At 41.6% G+C, this 27,308-nt stretch overlaps 1 protein-coding gene across 13 annotated transcripts in view; it reads right to left on the minus strand.

Annotated features, from left to right (window-relative positions):
- TMEM131L (transmembrane 131 like) overlaps nucleotides 1-27,308 on the minus strand; it is a 136,709-nt gene that overhangs the window by 34,338 nt on the left and 75,063 nt on the right. For 8 of the 13 annotated variants that reach the window (XM_075930088.2, XM_075930085.2, XM_075930086.2 and 5 more), the window contains 13 exons: nucleotides 23,593-23,651; nucleotides 23,118-23,226; nucleotides 21,832-21,937; nucleotides 18,293-18,446; nucleotides 17,411-17,581; nucleotides 16,487-16,556; nucleotides 15,711-15,828; nucleotides 14,810-14,948; nucleotides 13,212-13,321; nucleotides 11,516-11,588; nucleotides 9,294-9,439; nucleotides 8,286-8,428; nucleotides 7,405-7,591 (listed from right to left, as the gene is read on the minus strand). In XM_075930088.2, the coding sequence (XP_075786203.2) occupies nucleotides 7,405-7,591; nucleotides 8,286-8,428; nucleotides 9,294-9,439; nucleotides 11,516-11,588; nucleotides 13,212-13,321; nucleotides 14,810-14,948; nucleotides 15,711-15,828; nucleotides 16,487-16,556; nucleotides 17,411-17,581; nucleotides 18,293-18,446; nucleotides 21,832-21,937; nucleotides 23,118-23,226; nucleotides 23,593-23,651 (1,585 nt within the window). The remainder of the gene's footprint in view (nucleotides 1-7,404; nucleotides 7,592-8,285; nucleotides 8,429-9,293; nucleotides 9,440-11,515; nucleotides 11,589-13,211; nucleotides 13,322-14,809; nucleotides 14,949-15,710; nucleotides 15,829-16,486; nucleotides 16,557-17,410; nucleotides 17,582-18,292; nucleotides 18,447-21,831; nucleotides 21,938-23,117; nucleotides 23,227-23,592; nucleotides 23,652-27,308) is intronic. The other 5 variants (XM_075930092.2, XM_075930084.2, XM_075930089.2 and 2 more) reach the window with 3 other exon arrangements.

Below are 27,308 nucleotides of genomic sequence, written 5' to 3' on the forward strand. Positions count from 1 at the left end.
TGGTTTGTGGGTTTTTTTTTTTTTTTTTCCCTCCTCCCCCCCTGTCTGAGTGAGGCTTTAGAGGGGGAGTTCTCCAGGTAGAGGAGAAGTAGATACAGGAGTCTTGGGAGAAGTGGGTGTTGTGCTTGGGGCTTTCTTGCTGTATTCTGAGCTTGTGTTTGTGAGTGAGGGTTGTGTGTGTTCTTTTTTGTCTGTTTGTTTGTTTATTTATTTATTTATTTATTTATTTTCCCCTGTGTTTGAGTGAGGTTTTTTTTTTTTTTTTTTTTTCCCTTCCCCCTCCCCTTGATAGAGTTTGTGCTGTGATTGGTAGGGGGCTGTGATTGGCAGGTGGAAACTGTTGGCTTCTAATTAAAGTTTGAATTGTAGAAGCCTCTGCTGATTGGCTGAGCCTTGGTAGGGGGAGGGGCTTTATAAGGCAGTGGGCAAGCGACCAAGGAGCTTGCGAACAGGTGATTGCTAACAGGGAGTTTTGAGAGGGAGTTCTCCAGGTGAAGGAGAAGCAGATACAGGACTCTTGAGGGAAGTGTGTTTTGTTATTGGGGCTTTCTCAGTGTGTGCAGAGCTTGTGTTTGTTTGGTGTGTGGTGGTTTGTGGGTTTTTTTTTTTTTTTTTCCCTCCTCCCCCCCTGTCTGAGTGAGGCTTTAGAGGGGGAGTTCTCCAGGTAGAGGAGAAGTAGATACAGGAGTCTTGGGAGAAGTGGGTGTTGTGCTTGGGGCTTTCTTGCTGTATTCTGAGCTTGTGTTTGTGAGTGAGGGTTGTGTGTGTTCTTTTTTGTCTGTTTGTTTGTTTATTTATTTATTTATTTATTTATTTTCCCCTGTGTTTGAGTGAGGTTTTTTTTTTTTTTTTTTTTCCCTTCCCCCTCCCCTTGATAGAGTTTGTGCTGTGATTGGTAGGGGGCTGTGATTGGCAGGTGGAAACTGTTGGCTTCTAATTAAAGTTTGAATTGTAGAAGCCTCTGCTGATTGGCTGAGCCTTGGTAGGGGGAGGGGCTTTATAAGGCAGTGGGCAAGCGACCAAGGAGCTTGCGAACAGGTGATTGCTAACAGGGAGTTTTGAGAGGGAGTTCTCCAGGTGAAGGAGAAGCAGATACAGGACTCTTGAGGGAAGTGTGTTTTGTTATTGGGGCTTTCTCAGTGTGTGCAGAGCTTGTGTTTGTTTGGTGTGTGGTGGTTTGTGGGTTTTTTTTTTTTTTTTTCCCTCCTCCCCCCCTGTCTGAGTGAGGCTTTAGAGGGGGAGTTCTCCAGGTAGAGGAGAAGTAGATACAGGAGTCTTGGGAGAAGTGGGTGTTGTGCTTGGGGCTTTCTTGCTGTATTCTGAGCTTGTGTTTGTGAGTGAGGGTTGTGTGTGTTCTTTTTTGTCTGTTTGTTTGTTTATTTATTTATTTATTTATTTATTTTCCCCTGTGTTTGAGTGAGGTTTTTTTTTTTTTTTTTTTTCCCTTCCCCCTCCCCTTGATAGAGTTTGTGCTGTGATTGGTAGGGGGCTGTGATTGGCAGGTGGAAACTGTTGGCTTCTAATTAAAGTTTGAATTGTAGAAGCCTCTGCTGATTGGCTGAGCCTTGGTAGGGGGAGGGGCTTTATAAGGCAGTGGGCAAGCGACCAAGGAGCTTGCGAACAGGTGATTGCTAACAGGGAGTTTTGAGAGGGAGTTCTCCAGGTGAAGGAGAAGCAGATACAGGACTCTTGAGGGAAGTGTGTTTTGTTATTGGGGCTTTCTCAGTGTGTGCAGAGCTTGTGTTTGTTTGGTGTGTGGTGGTTTGTGGGTTTTTTTTTTTTTTTTTCCCTCCTCCCCCCCTGTCTGAGTGAGGCTTTAGAGGGGGAGTTCTCCAGGTAGAGGAGAAGTAGATACAGGAGTCTTGGGAGAAGTGGGTGTTGTGCTTGGGGCTTTCTTGCTGTATTCTGAGCTTGTGTTTGTGAGTGAGGGTTGTGTGTGTTCTTTTTTGTCTGTTTGTTTGTTTATTTATTTATTTATTTATTTATTTTCCCCTGTGTTTGAGTGAGGTTTTTTTTTTTTTTTTTTTTCCCTTCCCCCTCCCCTTGATAGAGTTTGTGCTGTGATTGGTAGGGGGCTGTGATTGGCAGGTGGAAACTGTTGGCTTCTAATTAAAGTTTGAATTGTAGAAGCCTCTGCTGATTGGCTGAGCCTTGGTAGGGGGAGGGGCTTTATAAGGCAGTGGGCAAGCGACCAAGGAGCTTGCGAACAGGTGATTGCTAACAGGGAGTTTTGAGAGGGAGTTCTGAAGGGGAGAGGGAAGGGCGGGAGGTTCTCTTGTCTTTCTTTTTAAATCCCTTCTCCAGGACAGCAGCGATGGTTGATGATGCGTCTGCTGCTGTTGTTACCTGCACGGCGTGTGCCATGTTTGTCTTCCTCCCGGAAGAAAGAACGGATTTCATCTGCACGAAGTGCAAGCTGGTCGAGATTTTGGAAGAAAAAATTAGAGGACTGGAGGCCCAAGTGTCGACCTTACGCTTGATCAGAGAGGATGAAGACTTCCTCGATAGAAGGCAGCAATTGATCCTTCAAGCACGGCAGGCAGAGGAGCCAGTGAGGGCAGTACGCGACCAAGAAGAGAACTGGCAGCATGTAACTTCTAGAAGGGGAAAAAGGCCAGCACGGGATTCCCCCGATGCTATAGAGGTAAGCAATCGCTTTCAAGCTCTCTCCACAGGCTCTGCAGTGCTGAATGCTCTGGAAGGGACCTCACAAGGTAGAAACCAGAAGGGAGCACCATCTACTGAAAGGCATGGGATGCGTAGTCCTAGGGATGGGGGTTCCACGGCCACCACCCCCAAAAGGAAACGACGGGTGGTGGTGGTCGGGGACTCCCTCCTAAGAGGGACTGAGCCATCCCTCTGCCGTCCGGACCTGGAATCTCGAGAGGTGTGCTGCTTACCGGGAGCTCGCATTCGGGATGTCACTGAGAGGCTTAGCAAGCTGATCAAACCTTCAGATCGCTACCCCTTCCTGCTTCTCCATGTAGGAACGAATGATACGGCCAAGAATGACCTTGAGCGGGTTGCTGCGGATTATGTAGCACTGGGAAGAAGGATCCAAGACTTTGGAGCGCAAGTGGTGTTCTCGTCCATCCTCCCTGTTGAAGGGAAAGGACTGGGCAGGGATCGTCGAATTGAGGACGTAAATGCGTGGTTGCGCAGGTGGTGTCGCAGAGAGGGCTTTGGTTTCTTCGACCATGGGACTCTGTTCCGGGCACAAGGATTGATAGGAAGAGATGGGATCCACCTAACGAAGAGAGGAAGGAGCATCTTCGCGGGCAGGCTTGCGAACCTAGTGAGGAGGGCTTTAAACTAGGTTCGTCGGGGGACGGTGACCAAAACCCTGAGGGGAGTGGGAAAGTCAGATGCCGGGAAGAAATGCATAGAGCAAGGAGCGAGAAAGGAGGACCCCAGTTTCGAATGGAGAAGATAGTGCAATCAACTGGTTACCTGAAGTGTTTGTACACGAATGCGAGAAGCCTGGGCAACAAGCAGGAAGAACTGGAGGCCCTGGCCCAGGCCAAGAAATATGATTTAATTGGGATAACAGAGACTTGGTGGGATGACTCGCATGACTGGAGCGCTGTCATGGAAGGGTATAGATTGTTCAGGAAGAATAGGCAGGGGAGAAAAGGAGGAGGAGTTGCACTATATGTAAGAGAGCACTATGATTGCTCTGAACTCCAGTATAAAGAGGGAGAAAAACTTGTTGAAAGTCTATGGGTCAGGTTTAAAGGAGCAAACAGCAGTGATGTTGTGGTTGGTGTCTGCTACAGGCCACCGAACCAGGTGGATGAGGTAGATGAGGCTTTCTTCGAACAACTGAGCGAAGCTTCCAGATCGCAGGCCCTGGTTCTCATGGGGGACTTTAATCACCCTGACATCTGTTGGGAAACCAATAAGGCAGTACACAGGCAATCCAGGAAGTTTTTGGAGAATGTTGGGGATAACTTCTTGGTACAAGTGCTGAAGGATCCGACCAGGGGCCGTGCACAGCTTGACCTTCTCCTCACAAACAGGGAGGAACTAATAGGGGACGTAGAGGTGGGTGACAACCTGGGAAGCAGTGATCATGAGATGGTAGATTTCAGGATCCTGACCAAAGGAAGGAAAGAGAGTAGTAAAATACACACCTTGGACTTCAAAAAAGCAGATTTTGACTCCCTCAGAGACCTGATGGGCAGAATCCCCTGGGATGTTAACATGAAGGGGAAAGGAGTCCAGGACAGCTGGCAGTATTTTAAAGAAGCCTTATTAAAGGCACAGAAAGAAACCATCCCGACGCGTAGCAAGAGAGGCAAACCTGGTAGGAGACCGGATTGGCTTACAGGGGAAATCCTTGGTGAACTTAAGCACAAAAAGGAAGCTTACAGAAAGTGGAAACTTGGACAAATGACTAGGGAGGAGTTTAAATGTATAGTTCGAGAATGCCGGGGGGTTATCAGGAAGGCGAAAGCGCAAATGGAGTTGCGACTGGCTAAGGATGTGAAGGATAACAAGAAAGGTTTCTACAGGCATGTCAACAAGAAGAAGGTGATCAGAGAGGGTGTGCAGTCCCTAATGGATGAAGGAGGTAACCTAGTGACAGAGGATGTGGGGAAAGCTGAAGTACTCAATGCTTTCTTTGCCTCTGTATTCACGGACAAGGTCGGCTCCTGGACTTCTGTGCTAAGCGACGCAAGATGGGAAGAAGATGGACAGCCCTTGGTGGGTAAAGAACAGGTTAGGAACTATTTAGAAAAACTAAACGTACACAAATCCATGGGTCCAGACTTAATGCACCCAAGGGTACTGAAGGAGTTGGCAAACATCATTGAGGAGCCTTTGGCCATTATCTTTGAAAAGTCGTGGAGATCGGGCGAAATCCCGGATGATTGGAAAAAGGCAAATGTAGTGCCCATCTTCAAAAAAGGGAAGAAGGACGATCCAGGGAACTATAGGCCGGTCAGTCTTACCTCGGTTCCTGGAAAAATCATGGAAGGGATCCTAAAGGAATCCATTTTGAGACACTTGAATGAGAGGAAAGTGATCAGGAATAGTCAGCATGGATTCACAAAGGGCAAGTCGTGCTTGACCAATCTGATTAGCTTCTATGATGAGGTAACTGGCTCAGTGGACATGGGAAAGTCAGTGGATGTTATATACCTTGACTTTAGCAAGGCTTTTGATACGGTCTCCCACAATATTCTTGCCAGCAAGTTAAGGGAATGCGGATTGGATAAATGGACGGTAAGATGGATAGAAAGATGGCTAGAAGGCCGGGCCCAGCGGGTAGTGATCAACGGTTCGATGTCAGGATGGCGGTCGGTTTCTAGTGGAGTGCCCCAAGGTTCAGTTCTAGGACCGGTTTTGTTCAATATCTTTATTAATGACCTGGATGAGGGGATAGATTGCACCCTCAGCAAGTTTGCAGATGACACTAAGCTAGGGGGAGAGGTAGATACGCTTAAGGGCAGAGATAGGGTCCAGAGTGACTTAGACAAATTGGAGGATTGGGCCACTAGAAATCTCATGAGATTCAACAAAGACAAGTGTAGAGTCCTGCACTTGGGACGGAAGAATCCCAAGCATAGTTACAGGCTGGGGACCAACCTGTTAAGTAGTAGTTCTGCAGAAAAGGACCTGGGGGTTACAGTGGATGAGAAGCTCGATATGAGTCAACAGTGTGCCCTTGTAGCCAAGAAGGCTAATGGCATATTAGGCTGCATTAAGAGGAGCATTGCCAGCAGATCCAGAGATGTCATTATTCCCCTTTATTCGGCTTTGGTGAGGCCACATCTGGAGTACTGTGTCCAGTTCTGGGCCCCCCACTACAAAAAGGATGCGGACGCATTGGAGAGGGTCCAGCGGAGGGCAACCAAAATGATTAGGGGGCTGGAGCATATGACCTACGAGGAGAGGCTGAGGGACTTGGGTCTGTTTAGTCTGCAGAAGCGAAGAGTGAGGGGGGACTTGATAGCAGCCTTCAACTTCCTGAAGGGAGGTTCCAAAGAGGATGGAGAGAGGCTGTTCTCAGTAGTGACAGATGGCAGAACAAGGAGCAATGGTCTCAAGTTGTGGTGGGAGAGGTCCAGATTGGATATTAGGAAAAACTATTTTACTAGGAGGGTAGTGAAGCATTGGAATGGGTTACCTAGGGAAGTAGTGGAGTCTCCATCCCTAGAGGTGTTTAAGTCTCGGCTTGACAAAGCCCTGGCCGGGTTGATTTAGATGGGATTGGTCCTGCCTAGAGCGGAGGGCTGGACTTGACGACCTTCTGAGGTCTCTTCCAGTTCTGATTCTATGATAAGGGGATGGTTGGATGAAATAACATGATCTTGGTAACTAATTGACCATTCATTACCAGTTGGAAATAGGTCAATGGAGGGATGATAGGAGTTGCTATAGGGAACTTTCTGGGTGTCTGGCTGGTGAGTCTTGCCCCCATGCTCAGGGTTTAGCTGATCGCCATATTTGGGGTCAGGAAGGAATTTTCCTCCAGGGTAGATTAGCAGAGGCCCTGGAGGTTTTTCGCCTTCCTCTGTAGCATTGGGCACAGATCACAGCTGAAGGACTCTCTGCATGTTGGGGCCTTCAAAGTATTTGAAGGCTTCAATATCTGAGACATAGGTGAGAGGATTATTCTAAGAGGGGTGGGCGAGATTCTGTGGCCTGCACTGTGCAGGGGGTCAGACTAGATGATCATAATGGTCCCTTCTGACCTTAAAGTCTATGAGTCTATGAGTCTATGAGAGAACTTCCAATTTAATAATATGAAAAAAGACAGGTTACAGCAGCTTGCTCCAACATTGCCTCCTGCTGACCAGTTTATATATTGATGTTAATATCTGCCTAAGTCAAGAGAACTCCTTGTGTACCTGCTTCACAACTGTAATTAAACCAGCATTCTCTATGTGACATACTGTAAAGTACTATGCAATTTTGATATTTCCTCCTAGAAAAAGAAAATGGATAATCAATAAATTCTAAATTAAATTCTTTGTGCAGTACTAAAATGTAGAGACTTTTAGTCAATAGTTGAAAGTGTACTGTATTTGCTTTATGGTTGAAATCTTGAGTTATATTTACATGGACATTAGGAAAAAATCACTTAAAATATCTGATTAGCTGGTACTAATGACTCAGACAGCCATAGCAAATCAGTAAACTTATGATCAAACAGCCAAAAATAATTAGTTCATAATATAGTAATAATATATGATAGCATGTTTTGTAAAATAATAAAATTTTACTAATATGAGACCTCACTTGAGTACCTCGCTATAATAACAACTAAAAAGAGGAGATGTGTGTGAATTTAGAACAGACTGAACTTCTTCTGTGGACTAATGAGGTGAGGTTCTTCTGTTATTTCAAATTCACACTTAGGATAAACTATGTTCTCGGTACACAATCAGTGCTTACACAATGCTGATCTCCCGCGAAGAGTTCTGAGCAAGGAAAAATTCCTGACAATCTAACACTTCAAACCCATATCCTTGACAACTGTAACCATTAATCTTCATAGATGATACAGTTATAGGAAGATGCCCAATATTCTCCACTTTGAAATTCTTTGTGATAGATACAGTTTTTTTGCTGTCTTTCAGTTCTAAAGGAAACAAAATTAGCATTCAGGAATTACATAGCGCATAGATATAGTAATTTTACTTTTAATATTATTATTTTAGAAATTACTGCGTATAGTTCAATTTTTAAAAAGAACTTCCAAAACTAACAGTTAGATTTTTCATTTGATAAGTTACATTTTGGTTTAACATACCACAGAATTTGTTAGATCATTAGTCTTGTGTTATGACATAACAGAACTTGCATCTGTTTCTCTACTGGGCTATCCAGTTGTTCTTTGACAAATTATATTTCACTAAATATAGCAGCAGTATTATTGATAGAAAAAATATTTCCATACTGCTCCACATTACTTTTTACTAATACCAAAATGCAATTTCTTCCACAATGGTTTTTATTCAACTCAAGAAGTATTTTTTACCATTACATATATTGACTGCACTAACATATATGGAGTATATTTCTGAACTACAGGAAGGTAGTGGAGGGCATGCTTGAGGGAAATGCTTTTTAAAGATGATTCTCTGACCATCTAGGTTGTTTTGTTGATGTTAATTTACAAAAAATATTTCAGTCACCATCGCTAATCAGGATTATGATTTATCCCCCTTTATGCTATAATAATGTATAACAGCAGCATCACTACTGAGTCACAAACTATGTGGAACACAGTAATATGTTGCTACAGGATCAGAGACTTGGTTTTTGTTACTCACGTCGCCTGCAGTCCATGAGTGTAGCTTCTGGCACCTTAAATCTAAGTGATGCCCCTGTACCTGGCAGTCTTCCACCTATTTTTAATAATTCTCTGGCTCCAAAACCTTCTACATTGACCACATCCAGAACAGTCAAGTTATTTCTGTCACAACAGGAAAACCACACAATCAGCTTTTGATGCAGAAAAGATAACTCGGCAAAACCAACCCATTCCTATCACCATCTTGGTGCTTGGTGTCAGTCTATCAATTCCCACTCCCATAGCTGCAGAGGTCAGGCAGCAGCAGAATCAGTGTGCACACTGTGGATCAAATTCACCCTCATACAGCAAGTCAGTACAAGGCCACTCATTTAGGCTTTCTGAGCAGAGATGAATTTTACCCCCTGTGCACTGTTGATACAAATTCCATAGAGATCTTTCTCAAGGTAGTGGGCAGGGAGTAGCTGGGAACCAGAGGGTCTGCCAACAGATGGCATCAGCCTCAGCCAGTGAGAGGGGTGGAGAAAATTCTTTCCCCAACATTCTCTTCTGAAAGAGATGCCAATAATCAGCCTGCTATTCAATCAAGGCTCTGGGTCCCTACACTTGGTCTCGTAAGAGCCAATGTAGTCTAACAGACCACATGACATTAACTGGATTCCTAACATCAAGGAGTTAAATGAAAATTATGTTTTAGTGACAAGAGCCAAATTATATTCTTCTATATTCACAGGAATGAAATGGACAGGGAAATTGAGGCGATAACTCTGCAATGTGAAGCATTGCCACTGTAAGTTTCTCTGTGTTTTTGAATATGCTTGTGTACCAAAAAATATTACTTGACTTACAAGTCTAAGTATTACACTGTCACAAGTGCAAAGCGTAGACCAGATTTTGAAAACATTTGAACATGAAATGGAGGTATGTAAAATGGAAACATGCTATATTTGTCCCTGCTACAGTAATTACATGAAACTATGAATACTTGTTGCTTACAAAGGTAGGTAAAATTCAGAAGTTGGCCTACCGGATTAATATAAGGGAAGTTACTCTTTTGTAGTCAACTGGTGTAAAAACTACACCGATCCTTCGGGTTTCCAATGGTTGTAAATGTAACTGAAGCACCTCTAAACTGGATTTCATGTTGGTAAGACCCTCTTGCTGTGCATCCTGCTACACAAACACATTTATTTAATTGGCACAACGTAGCAATCCATCCATCCCAATATAGCAGACACTGCATCACTGCTCAGCACTATGTAAAATTATCACTGGTACAGGTACAAGTATTGACATTTAATTTGTTTTATGAAAATTATTTCAAATCTGAAAGCATAAAACCTATCAATCAGATAAAGCTGTTTATTTGATCAAAAGTTCATATTACAACATTTCTTTTATTATGATGAATGTATTACTTTATTTTTAATCACATTTTACTTGCTAAGATGGAAAAAAGTGTTTATTTTTATACAGTGGCTTTCATATTAAAGGAATCCCAAGCCACTTTATAAAGCAGGACAAGTGATAGTGCACTAACTGTATAGGAAAATGTAGTAACTATTGAACTTTAGAACTTGATTTAATTGATGAAATGACTGTTGGGAATTACTAATCACTTGGGCCATTGGAAATAAACCACAGAGAACTCCTTAATATTGTAACTAAAGAATAGCACCAACACAGTATGTCTGGAAATACTATCAAATTTGGTTTAGTTTGGTAGGATCATGTATTCCTTTTCCACAATGCAACAAAAACAAAAGCCACCCAAAAAGCAAAAGTATTTTTGTGATTTGTAATAATTTATAACCCAAAAGATAAAATTACAAAACATGACATACAATTAACAGCTAATGTTTATGAGAAGCAAAACATATGGAGCACATTTGCAAACATAACCTATAATTATATATATAGAAATGTGATTATAACATCTCGTTGCACAAACACAGTAGTTAGGTACATAATCACCCCTTCAGAATGAATTAACAGGGAGAGGACACATTAAAATCTGCCATATAGACTTCTATAGAGAATTGCTGGGCAAAAGTATCTGGCCTGTATCAGGTTGTAGGCCATCCATATTTCTGACCTTAAAAGCTCTAGGTGAAATCCTGACTATATTGAAATCAATGTGAGTTTTGCCATGCTATGGTTTTATATTGATAGAAATGTAGCCGTGTTAGTCTGGGGTAGTTGAAGCAAAATGCAGGACAATGTAGCACTTTAAAGACTAACAAGATGGTTTATTAGATGATGAGCTTTCGTGGGCCAGACCCACTTCCTCAGATCTGAGGAAGTGGGTCTGGCCCACGAAAGCTCATCTAATAAACCATCTTGTTAGTCTTTAAAGTGCTACATTGTCCTGCATTTTGCTTCATGGTTTTATATGGGATTTTAAAAATAAATGCACTGTTGCAGCCAAGATCTCTTTTTCAATACCTGCTTAATGATTATGGAATGAGGAATGTTCTCCCTACTATTTCAAAATGTACTTCTCAAATAAATGGGAAAAATCAACTCCCAAGTATAACTAGAAGTTCAATGATATTTCCAAGATCTCTTTCAGCAAGTCAGGGTTCTAACTGAGATGAAGAATCAGAAATTCAGATTTTGGAACTCTGTTTTAACTACTAGACCAATTCAATTTTCTTTTATTATAAAATGATCAGACAGCTCTATAAGTACATAATCAATATTAAGGTAATCACAAATTCTTAATATAGGATTTGAACCCACATGCTTTTTGGAAGTACAGTAAAACTCCAATAGTCCGGCACCCCCGATAGCCCGGCATCAAAATGGCAAGCGGTCCTGACGGAACCGGGACGGAACCCAGAACCGCTCAGGTTAGCCACTCTCATGTGGGTTACAGCAGGGAGGGGAGATGTCTGCCTCTGGGGAAGGGGAGGGGAAGGTAAGGGGATTGGGTTATGCACGGCATCCCAGCCAGCTCACAGAAAAGCCGGCCACTCAGTGCACGTGCCCCAGAGGTGCTGGATTAACAGAAGTCTACTGTACTAAGCTTCCAGTTGGCACGGAGGAGGGGTGGTAAGGAAAAAACTGAAAAGAAAACTCCGGAAAAAGATAGAATGTTAAGCACAGAATATAATGCAAGATGAAAAAAAACTTATGATTGAATTACTATAAACAGCACTCAGCAGCAATTTAAATATAATGTAACTAGGAATATGTTTATTTTTCTAACTTGTCAGATGTTATTTCTGTCAAAATGAGACATCTTACCCTGTGTGCATACTCTTCCATGAGCCTAAATTCAGTAGTTGTGAAATTAATAGCTTGCACTTTTGTGTCAAACCTAAATAAACCAAGACAAGAATTTAAGCATTTAAACTTAGTTATATTATATTACATCATTATATTCATTTTTTGAGAAATTACAGTATTGTTATATGCTGGCACTTATTTTTAGGACAAGAATATCTACCATTGCATTTTGGCAGATGTGGAATACTTTGGAAACAAAGTTCTGCATAATAACAGACTACCGTACAACTAAGTTTCATGAATAATTTATTCAATAAATATCCCTTTCTGTTAATGAATTACCCAGAAATAGACTGTGGTTTTCTTTAAATCCTGGTGTACACTAGGGCTTTATTTCAAAATAACGTCCCTGAGGTCGAATAAGTGGAGCATCCACATTACCAAGCCTGTTACTTTGAAATGCACTAGGGTTTAGAGAAAATCACAGTCTATTTCTGGGTAATTCATTAACAGAAAGGGATATTTATTGAATAAATTATTCATTCTGATAAGAATTGTTTCCTAAAGATTGTATACGTGCCCAACGTGTTCTGCTTTTGTGTTTACATCTTGTTTAGAAAATCTAGTTGTTTATTCTTGTATAATCTTTTATTATAACATTTATAATAGGAAACACTTCTCTTTGAGTAAGCATCCCATGGTGATTATTCATAAATATTAATTCCAAACTCACTAACAAAGCAATGCTGCAATATTTGCTTAAATTAAATCACTTCAATGAACATTACTTCCAACTAGAAAATATCTAGAAAGAAAATACAAAAAGGTCCAAATGCAGAGAACATTTGTTAAAAAATGTAATGAGTATATGTAGACATTGTTTTCTAGACTTCCCACAAATATCACTATTAGTTTGAGTACATTAAAAATAATTATGATGTTGAGGAAGCAATTACATAAGGATCTTGACACGTAAATACGGGTCCAACTACAAGCATGTCAGTAACCCTAATGATTATAAAAATGTGAACGAACAGTCAGATTGACTTAAAGTCAGTCCCCGTCGCCTATCTTTTCCCCCCTCTTTCCAAATAGATTATACCAGCCAAAGTCATATGTCATTCTTGGAGCTTGCTTAACTATACGGACAAAACAACTCCTTTAGCTGATAAATGCAGCATCTTCATTTGGGGACTTTGCCAATACAATTACGGTAGCAAATCCTCTGAAGTGTAGACTAATCTAGAAAGTCTTTCTGTGTACAGCAATTCCCATAGCCCTCCTACCCCTTAAGTGTCCCTAAACTCTCCCTTACTGAATTTAGTCTCCCTTATAACTTATCCCAGGCATAATTCTGAGCAACAGGCCCACATGACAGACCTCTTAACTTACTACCTTTAATTGGGATGAGTCCCAATCCCTGGAAAAGGCCAGCTCAGCCTGTGACAGCATGTGCTTGTTGAATCCATGCCTTTGGATTTATCGTAATAATTTTATCCACAAAGACATTCATATAGCATACAACCAAGGTAGACTAGACATGATTACTATATACCACCCAAAATGGGATTTTAAACTGAAGGGAAACCATGCCTCCAGATAACTTCGGCTTTCTTTTAAAAAGTTAAAACAAGTGTTGGCTAACAATGCTAAAGGATAGAAATAGATCATTTAAAGGTATAACAGTATTCTGAGATAAAAATATATTCATTACCATTTGCTGAGCAGACTCAGTGAAGCCTGGGGATCAGGATAATAAGACAGAGGAAGAAGTTGTAGCATAACTGGGAAGGATGAGGGGTTTCTTAGAATAAAATATTTTACCTAAACAGTTTGGAGGGAAAAAAAGTTAAAACTACATACTTATGTGCTAGAATTGTAAAACAAGGTAAAAATAATACAGCCCTGGTAACACCGGCTTCATTTTCAAAGGACTCTCGATCTGACTTCTCTTTTTGCACATTAGGATTTTACAAAAATATATGCAACACCTGTGCTGTGTGCGCAAAGTTTCATGATGCAAAAGCAAATGACATTGCTTGAAGAACTACACATGCAAAAAGGGAGTCTACATTTTCAAGATGTATTCCTTTTATTTGGATTTTGATTTAGTATCAGGTTCCACTGGTAGACGGGCATAAAAGTTTCCCAAAGAAACAGGTGAAGTATGCAAGTATATTCTTCCTCACTTAGACACATGAATAGGGGACCAGTTGGCTAATGCAATTGACTGACAGTTTAAGAAACATAAATTGAATATTAAGAAAATAAACATATTTGCATGTGAAGACTTTCATCTCCATATGACAGGTTTGAGCCAAGGCCAGATTAGTAGGGACCAAAAGCTGGCTGATGAGTACTGAGTTGCTGGGAACAATCTTGTTCCAGGAAGACATGTGTTACCTGATAGTCCCAATCTGGGATATTTCACAAGCACAATATTCATTCATAAAAGATGTATGCATAATGTAATAAAGATTAAGAGGGAATTATAAACATTGTTAATTGTACAGATCATCATAGCCAGGAGCAGTCCTAGATAGTTTGCTAGTCAGCACGGAAAATGTTTTCAGGCCCCTGAGCGGTCAACCGAAACAAACAGCACAGCCAGCTAATTGGGAGGGAAGGAAAAAATAAGAGTGGCATAGCAGTTCATTACCCCCTGAAAGCTGGTGGCTAGGGTGACTTCCCTATTCTCCAGCCCCAGAGACAGCCCTCATCAGGGCATATCCAAACACATTATTCCTAGACCATACTAGACATACTATTCCTATATTAGACTTGAATAGACTATTTCTTTCCCTTTCCCCCCCCTCTCTCTCCCTCATCCAATCCCCTATTTATTTCAAAACTGAATGTTTAATAACTCCATTCATCTGAAGAAGTGGGTTGTGCCCATGAAAACTCATCATACCATCTACATGTTTTGTTAGTTAAAGTGCTGCAAGACTATTTGTTGTTTTATACTATTCCTTTTTATTCAATAGTTTCATAATAAGCTACTCTACTCTAGCTGATGAAAGCTTTAATGAACATTTGAGAAGGTGAGATCTACAGTATATTGTTTTAATCCTCAATTTATTTATGTTAATGTATTGAACTAGATACTTCAACCATTACATGTGCCAATTGGATTTTAAAAAACTGGTGACCTGAGATATACTAGTATGGAGTTTTCCAAAAGCCTTTTTCAAAACTAGTTTGAATACAATATAAAAACACTGTATTAATAACACTGAACTGAACCCTTAATAATTTGCACTAACTAACAACATACAAACTTAGATAAAACTTGAAAACAGTTATCATTACCATACTATTCTTAAGTGCAGTTGCACTGAAGTTTAATGTCAGGCCAGGCTCTGTAATCAAACGTGGCAAAAAGAAAGCAAATGACTCCTCTTCAGGCTTCTTTGGGCGAGCAATTCGAGTCATTCCCAGAAAATTCCTCCTGTTTCATTGGTGAAAACAGAAAGCTTTGTCAAAGCCAAAAGAAACTGATTTTAGTCTCCAGACATGAATTTTACAGGAGTACTTTACTATGGTAGAAAACCTTTTCTTGGAAAAGTCTTTAACAAAGTAATGCCCTGTGACCCTGCATTAACTATCAATTTAACCCTTCATTTGTCCCTTACACCTCGGCTCTCCTACCTCTAGCATGATGACCCCCTGCTTACACAGCTCCTCTTTCTCATGCAGGAAAGGGGCTGATGTCAATGATTCACCAGCTTGACAAGGACGTCTCATGCAGAGACACACACTTTTCCCCTCCCATGTCCCCAATGTGTCACATCCATTAGGCAAGGGAATAAAGAGCTTAAAACCTATTGAAAACCCCTGACCCTGAAGAGACTACTATGCAACCTGTTGACAGAGAGGATTTGTGCTACCATAACTGATCCTCTAAAGCATGTTTTGTCCTCTTTCAGACTGAAGTAGCAGTGCAGAGGTTACTATAATCAAAATGTTATTGACACTCAATGTACAGGTATTTAAAATAATTATTGAAGCTGAGTTAAAATGGGAGTTGAGGTGCTTAGCTGTTCTGAAACGCAGGAAACCTAATGAGAAGCCTAATTTTAGGCACCAAAGTCTGAAAGTTTTGGCTCTAATAGTATACTACTATAGCGCAGCAAGATTTGTTTCTTATAAAACAATATGAAGCTTAGTAACAGCTGCTGGAATAGAGAAAATGAACAATCTTTGTACAAACCTGCATGCTTCCCCATGTTTTATTTTCAGCCACCTTTCATAAAGTTCACTTGCAAGCTCAGAATCCACGTTCCATGTAGAATGGTCCAGAGACAAACTCCTCTCCCAAAGCAGATTTGCTAAAATAATGGATTTTTGATATTTTACTATAACAACATTTACTACCTCTATCATTCTGCCCCAGAACTTGAAGAACTGGTATCAATACAGAAAGCCTTAAAATAGGTATGTGAGTATAAAATGGTTAAAACGGTTATTTTCTACAACTAATTGTGCATGCTTTTGTATGCTAAAGTAGGCCTTTATTGTTAGGTCTTTCATTTGGCATTTAAGGGCCATATTTTATCACAGATTTTTAAGCAGAGCTCTTAACTGAAGTCAAAGGGATATACATAATTCAATATTCCCAAAATGGCACAAAATTATAACATGTTATAGTACCCACTAGTAGCAAATACTCATTTCCATTTTAATGCTCTCTTTTCCAACTGCTTTTCCAACTGATAATTTTCTCAAAAGAATTCCATTAAAGACAAACATATATTTTGAAAGTTAGAGCTGGTTCCAACATTTCTGAGTTATTGTGTTTGTTACAAGTTACTAAAGTCTATATAGAGGAGCAATATTTTAAGAAATCAGGGTGTTCTTAAATGACATAATACACTTACTTGTAGTAACTATATATTTGTAATACAAATCTGGCTACAAATATTATTTTTTTAGCTATTTTTTCTACATTACCAAACGCTAATAGAGACCTACAGAAAATAAACGTACCTGTATCAGACTTTCCCAAGTAACAGTGTATATCACAATGTGCTACGGCTTCAAACTGAAGATCCCCCTGCTGAAAATCAATGATTGAATATCTGACAAAAGAAACACTTTACATAAAAGAAACCTAGCCACATTTAACCAATGAACATTACAAACTTTAATCAATCACAATTTATTCAAGAACAGTAAGCATGATGGGTGGATGATATGCTGCTTCATGATTCTACATGCACAGAGCCTGGATTGAGCTTCCTTCCTATTTCTTATTCTACTATTCCAAAAAGTTTCATACAGGTTGGACCTTCCTAGTCTGGCACCCTCAGGACTTTACTGGTCCCAAATAAGGGAGCAACCTTAGCCAGGGGAAGTCACCAGTCGGCCCTTCCCATAGCCAACCCAGCATGGCTCCTAGCTTCGCTGCATCCAGTTGCCGGCCATTAGCCCAGCCCCACTGCCCAACACTGTCCCCATTGCCACGAACTGGCCTCGCTGATAGCCACCAGGCCTGTTGCTGCTGGCATAGCAGGGCTCCTGTCAGGGCTGCCAGCCACCAGGGTTCTCTGGTCAAAGAATATCCGTGCCAAACCAGAGATTCCCAGTTTTCCGAGGTTCAACCTGTACCTATGAATTGACATTCCTAGACTCTAGCAACAATAAGATCTAAAAAACCTAGAACCTTAATTATACTCCTTTGTGAATTTGCATTATTATACAATCTTTAATTATATGAGCACGTACTATTTTGCCACTGGGCCCTTTCTTGGTTCAGTGCATAAGATGGACGTATTAGGGAAAGTAGTAAGCTTACACAGTGAACAGTACATCTATAATTTCCCCACTTTAGAGTGTTTGGCTTTGCAAGCTAAATAACGTTTCCATAGTTTTTTGTATGTAATACACATACAAGTCAGTGGAATACAATACCTTGGATAGTGTTGAATAAATCCGTAGAGGTATCGCAAACGTGACTCCTACATTTGTGGCCAAAAATACACTGGAAAATATATTTATTACAGTGTCTTTGATACTAAGCTTCAAAGAAAATACATTCCAACAGCCTGGAGGTAGAGTCAAGGGTTCAGTGAAATTCAGAATCTAGAAAGAAAATCATCATATCAAATTGGCCAAAAATTGTTTTTATCTAAACTGCAAGATTTAAGCATACTTTTGGATATGAATTATATACTTGTAAGGTGACATCTGCTTCTAATTTGACCTTCTTCTATCATGAAATACTTAATTCCTATACAGGGGTGGCCCGTGAGCCTAGGTGAGCTAGGCAGCTGCCTAGGGCGCTGCTGGCCTGGGCACCCTGTGATCATGTCACGGCCATTGACAACCGTGCAGGCAGGGGCGCTGATTGCGCCGCCCCACCTAGGGGGCGCCAGCTGCTGCAGCCGGCCTTGGGCCACTCCTGCTCCTATATATACACATACGTAGGTACTGGACATGAGGGTAAACTATCAGCACACTACAATATAGCTTTTTAAAATACAACTGCATTTGATTTCTAAAAGTTCTGCGTACATGCATTTGTACACCTAATTTATCTCTGTAACTATACTGATTGCACATATGACTCTGTAGCCACAATTTGCTCAAACATATATTAAAATACCATGACATCAAATAATGGATACTGACAGCCTACCACTCTGGGGCCTGGTAGTACAAGGCTATGTGCTTTTCTCTGCCCCAGAATTCAGCATGAATTGAGAACATTCAGCTCTGCAAAGAACCAACTCAAAGGACTGAGTCCTTTTAAATTAAGGAAAAGACATTACAGGATTCTAAAATAAAACTTACCTTTAAAAGGTTCTTAGTCTCTCTGGCTACAAAGACATCATTTAGTTCAATGCTAAATTCAAAATTGTTTGTAAACCATATAGACCAAAATCCTGAAGCATTGTGATGTGGCTCTATGTGAAATAGTGCTGCAGAAGGATCAATGCCGAAATACCTGTAGGGAAACAGAGAAAAAATGCAAGGGTCCTTGAACGTGCAAGCAATTCACACTGAGACTCATGAAAGTATTACTGTTGGGCAATGATCGTTTCTAAGGACTCTGGAAGAACACATTATTTTATTAAAAATGAAGTTAAAATCAGATGACAAAGTGTAACTGGAAGAGGGATGGATAGCTAGTCATGCTATTTTACAATACAATGCTACCTAATGCTTTCCCTGTTATTTTGTGGTAGCTGAGTGAAGGCTAGATAAAAAAAGGCTACTCACCTGCTGCAGTAACTGAGGTTCTTTGAGATGGTTGTTCCTCTGGGTGCTCCACCTTTGGTGTCTGAGCACCGCTGCGCTTCTAATCAGAGAATTTAAGTAGCAGTGCCCCGGCTGTCTGTGCACATTGAAGCAGCCGGCGCGTGCTGTTTGGAACAGCTACTCTGCATGCGCACTCAATCGTTCGTTCTTTTCTTCCTCTGTCCCAGACACAGAGGATTCCGAAGCAGAGGAGAGGAAAGGTGGGTGGTGGAGTGCCCAAAGGGACAACCATCTCGAAAAACCTCAGTTACTGCACCAGGTAAGTAACCATCTTTTCTTCTTCTTCTTGGAGGAGTGTCCCTGTGGGTGCACCACCATAGGTGATTGTGCAGAGATAATCGTGCTTGGTGGAGGGAGCTTTGGGAGACCTGAATTGGTTACAGCAAGTACTGTTAAGCCAAACTGAGCGTCGGAGGTAGAATAGATCTGGATGGCATCGTGGTTGATAAATGTATGTCCCAAAGCCCAGGTAGCAGCTCTATATAATTTCTCTATCCGTATGTCTAGAGGAAAGCCATGGATGCCGCCACTGCTCTTGTGGAATGGGCCTGTATGGTTGCAGGGGGCTCCTGTTGGAATGTGTTATACGTGAGATGTATGTATCCTGAGATCCATCTGGATAGTCTCTGTTTTGAAATAGCAAGACCCTGAGACCTCTCTGTGGTTGAGATGAAGAACCTTGGAGACTTGCGGAAGGGTTTTGTGCATTGTAGGTATGAGGCAACTGCTCTACAGACATCTAAGATATGCAAGATTGCTTCCCTGCTGTCCTTATGAGGTTTAGAATAGAAGATGGGTAGGGCAATACGACAACAAGTGCTGACCACACTAGAATAGGCGTAGACAAGTGTCTGACCAGACATTAGCCCCACAACCATCCACTTAACATAAACGTGTTGTTGGTTAAAACGGCGTTGGTCTGCGTGTAAATGACCTTCCATGCTTTCTTTTTGTGACAGAGATGTGGATACCAAGTGTCTTACGTGTTGCTCGTGAGTCCTTCAAAGTGTGGAGTGAGGTATCGGTGGACTAGGCGAAAAGTGTAGTGCCCTCAAAAGGCAGATCTTCGGCTGTGGACTGCACCTCTCTGCAGCCATGAGGACCGTCTCATCACTACAGCAGATGAAATTGATCTAGCCACTGTGTCAGCCTGAATCTAATGAGCCCTACAGAGCTGTTTGGGAGATGAGAGCACCTTCACTGATACTTGATTTAAACTGCTCTCTTTTGTTGTCTTGGAGGAATCCAATAAAGGTTGTCAACTGGTGAAAAATGTTGTGGGTGTATTTCACCAGAAGCACTGTATAATTGCAGACTCTGAGCTGTAGGCTGGCTGAAGAGTACACCTTCCTCCCAAACAAGTCCAATCTTCTCCAATCTTTGTCATAAAGTGTTGGGTAGGCTGTTTGCTGCCCACCCCACTAGTTAACAGCCTCAACCACCAGAGAATTTAGGGTGGGATGAGAGAATAAGAAGTCTGCCCCTTTGGGGGGCTATAGGTAATACTTTCTGTCTGATGCATGTCTGGAGTATTGTGGCTGGCGTTTGACAAATGCAAACGGCAGCCACAGTACCCCCCCCCCCCCCCCCCCCGACATGCAAGAGGTCAGACAAAAAGTACTACATAGCCCCCAAAGGGGCAGACATAGTTGGTAGAGGCACCAGTACCAGGGTGATTTGTGTCAATGTAGGCTGAGCTGCTGGTGCTGAATGCTTAGCACGCACTGGCAGTGCCACTTGTTTAGTATGCACTGAGGGTGCCAGATGTTTCGGTGGCACTGTTGGTGCTGTGGGAGGAGGAATGATAGTGCTTGGTGCTGATGCTGAGCATGGCCTAGTCAGTGCCGCAGTTGATGCTAGCGGTGCTTGGCTGGTGCCGACATAAAAGGCTTTCGCTTTGCTTCCGTCAGTGCCTTAGAGAGGATCAAGCGTCCTCCTTAGAGTCTCGGCACATGTCAGTGCTGGACTTGCCCGCTGCTTCCTTTTCCAGTGCAGCCGGTGCAGGGACAGCTTTCTTTTGCAGAGAGCGTTTCCTCAAGGTGGGCTCAGCCCCTGGAGAGGAATGGGATTTCTTTTTGGGCACTTAAGCCCTATCAGAGTCCTTGGGGCTCAACCTTGTGAGAGCTGCTCTCTCAGAGACAGTTGCCTGGGTCAGCGTGCTCCAGGTCAGAAGCGGGTCAGACTGTTTTCTCTTGGAGCATCATTTTCCCTGGTCCTTGACATGAGTTTCTTGGAGAGGGGCACTGAGAGGTAGAGTGCTCCTCACCCAAGCAGCGGACATCCTGGGAATGACCATCTGAGACAGGAATGGACAGCCTTCAGATTCTATAGCTTTTAAACCCAGGAGAACCGGGCATGTCCCAAAAAAGCAGTTACTGCAATGGAGGAACCTTAAAAGCTTAGAACTAGAAATAACTGACTCTAGCTGTCCTACGAAAAAAAATATTTGTTTTAAACAACTACACTACCAACTATGAACTGTTAAACTGAGAGAAAACACTGAACTGCTATTAATAACTATCTAAAATGCTAACACTAACTGACACTTGAGGGTGACTGCGGGTAGAGAAGGGACGGTTGGCTGCGCATGCAGAGTAGCCATTTCAAATGACATGCGCCAGCTGTTCTGCGTGCACAGCTGATTGAGGGCACTCCTACCTAAATTCTCCAATTAGAAGTGCAGTGGTGCACAGACACCTAAGGTGAAGCACTCACAGGGACACTCCTCAAAGAAGAATGTTTAATTACCCATTTTTCATTTCACCACCGTTCCTATGAAGGAAAAAAATGATCTCAGATTCTAAATAAGGTCTATGTGACCTTAATTGTTTATATATTATTTCAACTAAATCTTGACGGCTTATGTGTATGAAATATAAAACAATTATATGAAATGCCATGGGATTTTGTTTTGTTGAAAGACACAGCAACAATATGCAGGATTCCATTCTCATGTGCTTAGCACCATGAAGTAAGAAAATTAGTGTGCTTTCACTCTATAGAATCGGAATACATTTTACAGTTTCCTTACAATTTCAGTGAATGTTTAAAAATTCCTACCATCAACCTACCCTTCCATCACAGGATGGGAAAGACATGCTTTTAGTGTTGTGGTGCCTTCTAATGCGTTCATCTTCACATCACCAGCATAATGGATTTCATTGTCACATGATGCAACTGCATTCAGGAAAAGAATGCACATATATACTTGAATAAAATCTTTTTAATAATAATGCTTTTCATATGAAGATTTCAAAGAGCCTTTAAAGGAAAGTTAGTACCAACATCTTCATTTTACTGAGAGCAAAATCATCAATGACCTCATCCCCTATTCTGATTTTTAGATGTGCTAAATATCGACTTAGATGGGATTTATGGGTGCTCTGCACTTCAGAAAAATCACACCGTAAAAACAACTTGTCTCCTGAATCCGAGTCTGCTACCCTAGCTACTGAACTAAGCTTCTACTCTTAATACATAAAAGCAATGCCTAAGCAAATAACAAACTCACTCTTCTTCTCTACTGCCTTCTTTGCTTTCTCTTTCTAAGGAAGATGAGTCCCACACACCCATTAGGAGGTATACTCTTTCAGAAACAAAATACGTTTTCTCTGTCACCATTCCCAAAACAGATAGACGGAAAAAATAAAACACATGGTCTTGTAAGAAGAGGAAAGAGGAAAGAATTTGAAAGCACTGATCAGAAGGGTGAAAGCATAGCAAAAATGTGCAGCACACCACAGAGTATATAAGTGACAAAGTTTGCATGACAACAGTGACCCGGGCAGAGGAAACTAAATAAAAATTTCAGTAATATACCATCATCAACATGGTCTAGTAGCAAGAGAACAGAGAACAACTTCTAAATGTTACCCTAGCTCTTCCACAAACATGTTTTTGTCTTAAGCAATTCACTAAAACCATCCTTACAAAACATGCCAAAAAAATTAACCACCCAAGCACAAACGTGTACTATTCAGTTGATCTGAAATAATAATTTAAAGGATTAAAGGGAATCTAAAAGTTACACGCAATAAATGTATTTATTTTCAAATCAGCTGACAATCTTATTGTCACCTACTTTCCTTTCTTATTAATATGGCCTGTATTGAATCTTAAGATCCAGGATTCGGGGTGAGGGTGGGGCTAGAGGTGGGGTGTGTGTGTCTATAAAACTGGATGGAAATGAAATAAGCACAGAGAATTCTTCCTTCTCTTAACCCAGTATGTTTTAAGAGAGCAAAGTTGCATAGAGAACTTGGTCATGATCCCTTTCAAAGTACCTTATGCTGTTGACAAAAAGGTAAATATGTACCCCATATAATCATATTATATACACAAAATATATATACTGTACCTTTACAAACAATGGAAGCAACTTTTGTAAAATTTGTGGTTGAAGAAGGAAGTAGTATTGGCTCAAACCTCACAGATGATGTATCTTTTTGTGAGAAACGTTGTATGTCCTGCATCAAAATGATATATTACTAATCCCTGTAGCACTATTACCAGTATTATTATAATTTTAGTATTTGTTTAGTTCATCTTCATGACAAACTTAGAAGGAACTGTCATCTGTCATATCTGATAAACAATTTTGTGATTTTTAATTAGGTTACCGGGTTCATTAAAGTCATTAACTGATCTGTAGCTTACAAATATACAAATTCTGTTGGATATATGTTAAAATTTAATTATGTTAAATTCATCTTAAAATAAAGAAGTGGGCTACTTTGGCAACAGCAAAAGTAAGTAGTCAAACTAGTTAATATCCTAATGAAATTCAACATCCCTGAATACGATAGCATGAAAAAAAAAACCCCCACAATTACCTGTATACGTAAAATGCTGTTCCCTGAATGCAATACATACATGTTTACTGTGGAATCATCTGTCCAAAAAAAGAACATCCAGATAAGTACCAAAGATCAAAGTACCACTGCTTTGTCAGACATTAATATGAGAAACAATATCTAACATATCTAATAATTCCGTATGAAAAAACGTACCATGTAAAAATAAGAAGTTAATCACACATCGGGCCTGACTCCTCTCTCACCATTTTATGCTGCTGTAAATCCACCATGCCATATCTTTGGCCCAAATTCTGGTGCCAAAAATTAGCTGGGAAGCTGGCATAATTACCAGCTCCTAAATCTGCAGCTGGCACACAATCCTATGCACAGAGCCAGCATAGCCTCCCTTTGTCCAGGCCATGGTATAGTGTAGCCCATAGGAATAGGTATTTGCTAAGTAAGACTTAAGTATAAGCAAAAGCAGAACCATTACAAAGCTTGTAAATCAATAGCTTAGGTAAACAAAGCATAAGGCCCAAAAGCCTTAGCATATGCAATTAACCAGGAGTAACCCGAGATTAGAAAAGATAAAAGACAGAATGCTCTATGAACTAAACTTCAGACATGTAGCCACAAGGTAACAGTTTATACCAGCTTGGGATATTTTAAGTTGGGTACATCAGCAGAGGTCTAACCACAAGAGTATAACACTAGCTAACAAGCTGCAGGTAAGCAGGTTAGTAATCTATGTGGGTATGTCTACACTACCACCCTAGTTCGAACTAGGATGGTAATGTAGTCAACCGGAGTTGCAAATGAAGCCCGGGATTTGAATTTCCCAGGCTTCACTTGCATGTTGCCGGGCGCCGCCATTTTTAAATGTCCGCTAGTTCGGACTCCGTGCCCCGCGGCTACACGCGGCACGAACTAGGTAGTTCGGACTAGGCTTCCTAATCCGAACTACCGTTACTCCTTGTGGAACGTGGAACGAGGAGTAACGGTAGTTCGGAATAGGAAGCCTAGTCCGAACTACCTAGTTAGTGCCGCGTGTAGCCGCGGGGCACGGAGTCCGAATTAGCGGACATTTAAAAATGGCGGCGCCCGGCAACATGCAAGTGAAGCCTGGGAAATTCAAATCCCGGGCTTCATTTGCAACTCCGGTTGACTACATTACCACCCTAGTTCGAACTAGGGTGGTAGTGTAGACATACTCTGAGAGAAAGGAACTGCAACATTAGCAGGGTGAGGAAATATAAATAAGGAAAACGTACAGTGGCATCAACTACACATAAAAGTTGCATCCTGGCCAGTGTTCCCTCTAAGTACGAGGCAGCACACCATCACAAGTGATCTATCAGCCCCACCCAGTCAGTCAGATCCATGCACGGAGCCTTGAGCTTCTGACTGGGCAGAGCTGATTGTGAAGCTGTGCTGCTGTGCACTTTAGAGGGAAGACTGATCCTGGCCTGTGTAGGAGATGTAGCTCTTGAGAGACTCCAAGCTGGAGTCCCCGGGGGCAGGGCTGGAATCCAGTGAGCACCCTGACATCCTGCGCTGATGCCTGTTTATTAGAGGCAGCAGCATAGGACAGCAGGCATCATGGGGTGGCAGGAAGGAGCCGGTACAGGAGGAGAGCCAGTTTAAAAACAAGCTCCCAGTATAGTCTGGCTGTTTACACACCCCATGTTGCTGTCTCTGATACAGCGTGAGGTGGCAGCAGTCCCTGTCTGCAGGGATCCGAGCTCCCCGTGGACAGAGGCTGGTCTAGAGCTCCAAACCCCCCCCCCCCCCCCGCACGGACAGGGGCTGCTACCAGGGAGGAAGGGAGACAAGCGACACCGTGGAGCTGGTGCTGGGGCTTTTAATCCATCTCCCCCCAACACCAGCTCCTGCCCACCCCCCTCAGTGCCTCCGGATGGAGCAGCAAGGGGTGGGAGCAGGCAGGTCCACAGAGCCAGCACACACAGGGAGCCAGCTTCGTATCAGCTCCAGCCTGCCCCCCTCACCCTTGGTGCTGCTGCCTCCCTGTCAGAGGCAGTAGCTTGAGGGCTGGAGGGGGGCAGACGGCTCTGGTATTCGTGGGGTGCCTGCTTAAAGTCAGCTCCTCACAGGCATCAGCTCCCGCTCCCCCCCACTCCTTGCTGCCTCTGTATCAGAGGCAGCGGGGGACAGTGTGTGCAGTTGGTAAGATTAACCGAAAACTAAGGCTTATCAGTTAATCATGTAGTGGTCTACACATTGACATTCCTAGTAAGTAAATGGATTCTCAGAGAGAGATTCCATATTATCTCTATCCACCATCCTAGGTTGGAGTGTTTGTAACTCTTCTCACTGTGTTAATAAAACTATTACAAACACAGAAGGTTCTTCCTATGTGTAAGTGCTGTAACCATGCCTACTGGGGTCCCCAATAGCATTGTAATTTTAAAATAATGGGCATAATCTTGGAACAAGGAACTGTGAATGTTAACTGTGAATTTTTAAGTAGTAATGCAAAGGATTAATACATAATCAATAGTTCATCAAACAATAGGAAGTATGGCTACAGGAGAGGGGTGTTGCTAAAACAGTACTAAAGTACTGTAGGGTCCACGATCAGGAGTCGCAAATGTATTACAAAGCCTCCTTTGCACGCACACATGTGTCCAAACACCCCAAATTTGCAGGCCATAGAACACACGATCTGGCTTACTGACTTCTCAATTCACTTGGGTGCAGTGAAAAGAGATTTAATCTCCTAGTCTCTCTCTCACATAAACAAAGAAAACAATCATCATCTGATGTTGCAAAGCTGCCCACTAAAGATCTAAAATTTCCCACTGCCAGCATCATAAAAGGGTTCTGACAGGCCTTTACTCTAGTATACACGGATTTATGTTTTGCATTATATTGAAGAAGTGTGTAGTTTTTTTAAAATGTGTTTCTACCATCTGACTCATTAAAAATGTTGTAACCACACCCCTGCACAGATGTGAATATTTATCCACATTTGCAAGAATAAGTACGCTCCCCATAACTCTATTCAACAAAAAACTGACATGTGATATGAGAGAAAATAGATTTCCTGTGGCTATATCAGCTCTGTCAGTCAAATGTTAAATAACACTCCACTCAACTACCAACCCTCCCAACCACAGAGCAGTCTCTGGAAGAATGATAAATGTGTTTTGCACCCAAGTCTTGAATTGGAGTTCTCAAAAGGCAGAAAGGTCATCAAGACCTTTAAAAGGTAAATTCTATGTGGTAAAAATGATAACTGAATCATTTATCCATTTTCACGAGCCTTTTTTCCTTCAATCAGACAGTACAATTAAAAATATATTTTTGTTCTGATGTTCCAAAAAAACCCTAAATGATTATAAAGGTAATACTGTGCTATAAATAATTAAAAGTCAAGGATATCTCCTCCTCCCTTACATGGAGAGAAAAATTACCTATTTACCCAATAAATGTATGACTGAAAAAAAATGTAGAGTAGATAGTTGTTTCGCGTGTGGAATTCTAGCCTCCAAAAATGATGGCATGAAGATTCTTTGAAGTATATTATTACAATAATCTCCACACTGCCTGTTCTTTCTAGGTCCTGATTTCTTTGCAGGTCTAGTTCGATTAATTTAATTTCTTGAAAATAACAATACAGGTTGATCCCCTCTAAACTGGGACTCTCTGGTCTGTCAACATCCATGATCCAAGCACAGATGTTCCTTGACAAGAGAGTCCCTGTGGAGGGCTGGAGGCAGGAGCCCTGCTGG

The sequence above is a fragment of the Pelodiscus sinensis genome, chromosome 4 (assembly GCF_052426305.1).
Source record: "Pelodiscus sinensis isolate ZL-2025 chromosome 4, ASM5242630v1, whole genome shotgun sequence".
In the NCBI taxonomy this organism is placed as follows: Eukaryota; Metazoa; Chordata; order Testudines; family Trionychidae; genus Pelodiscus; species Pelodiscus sinensis.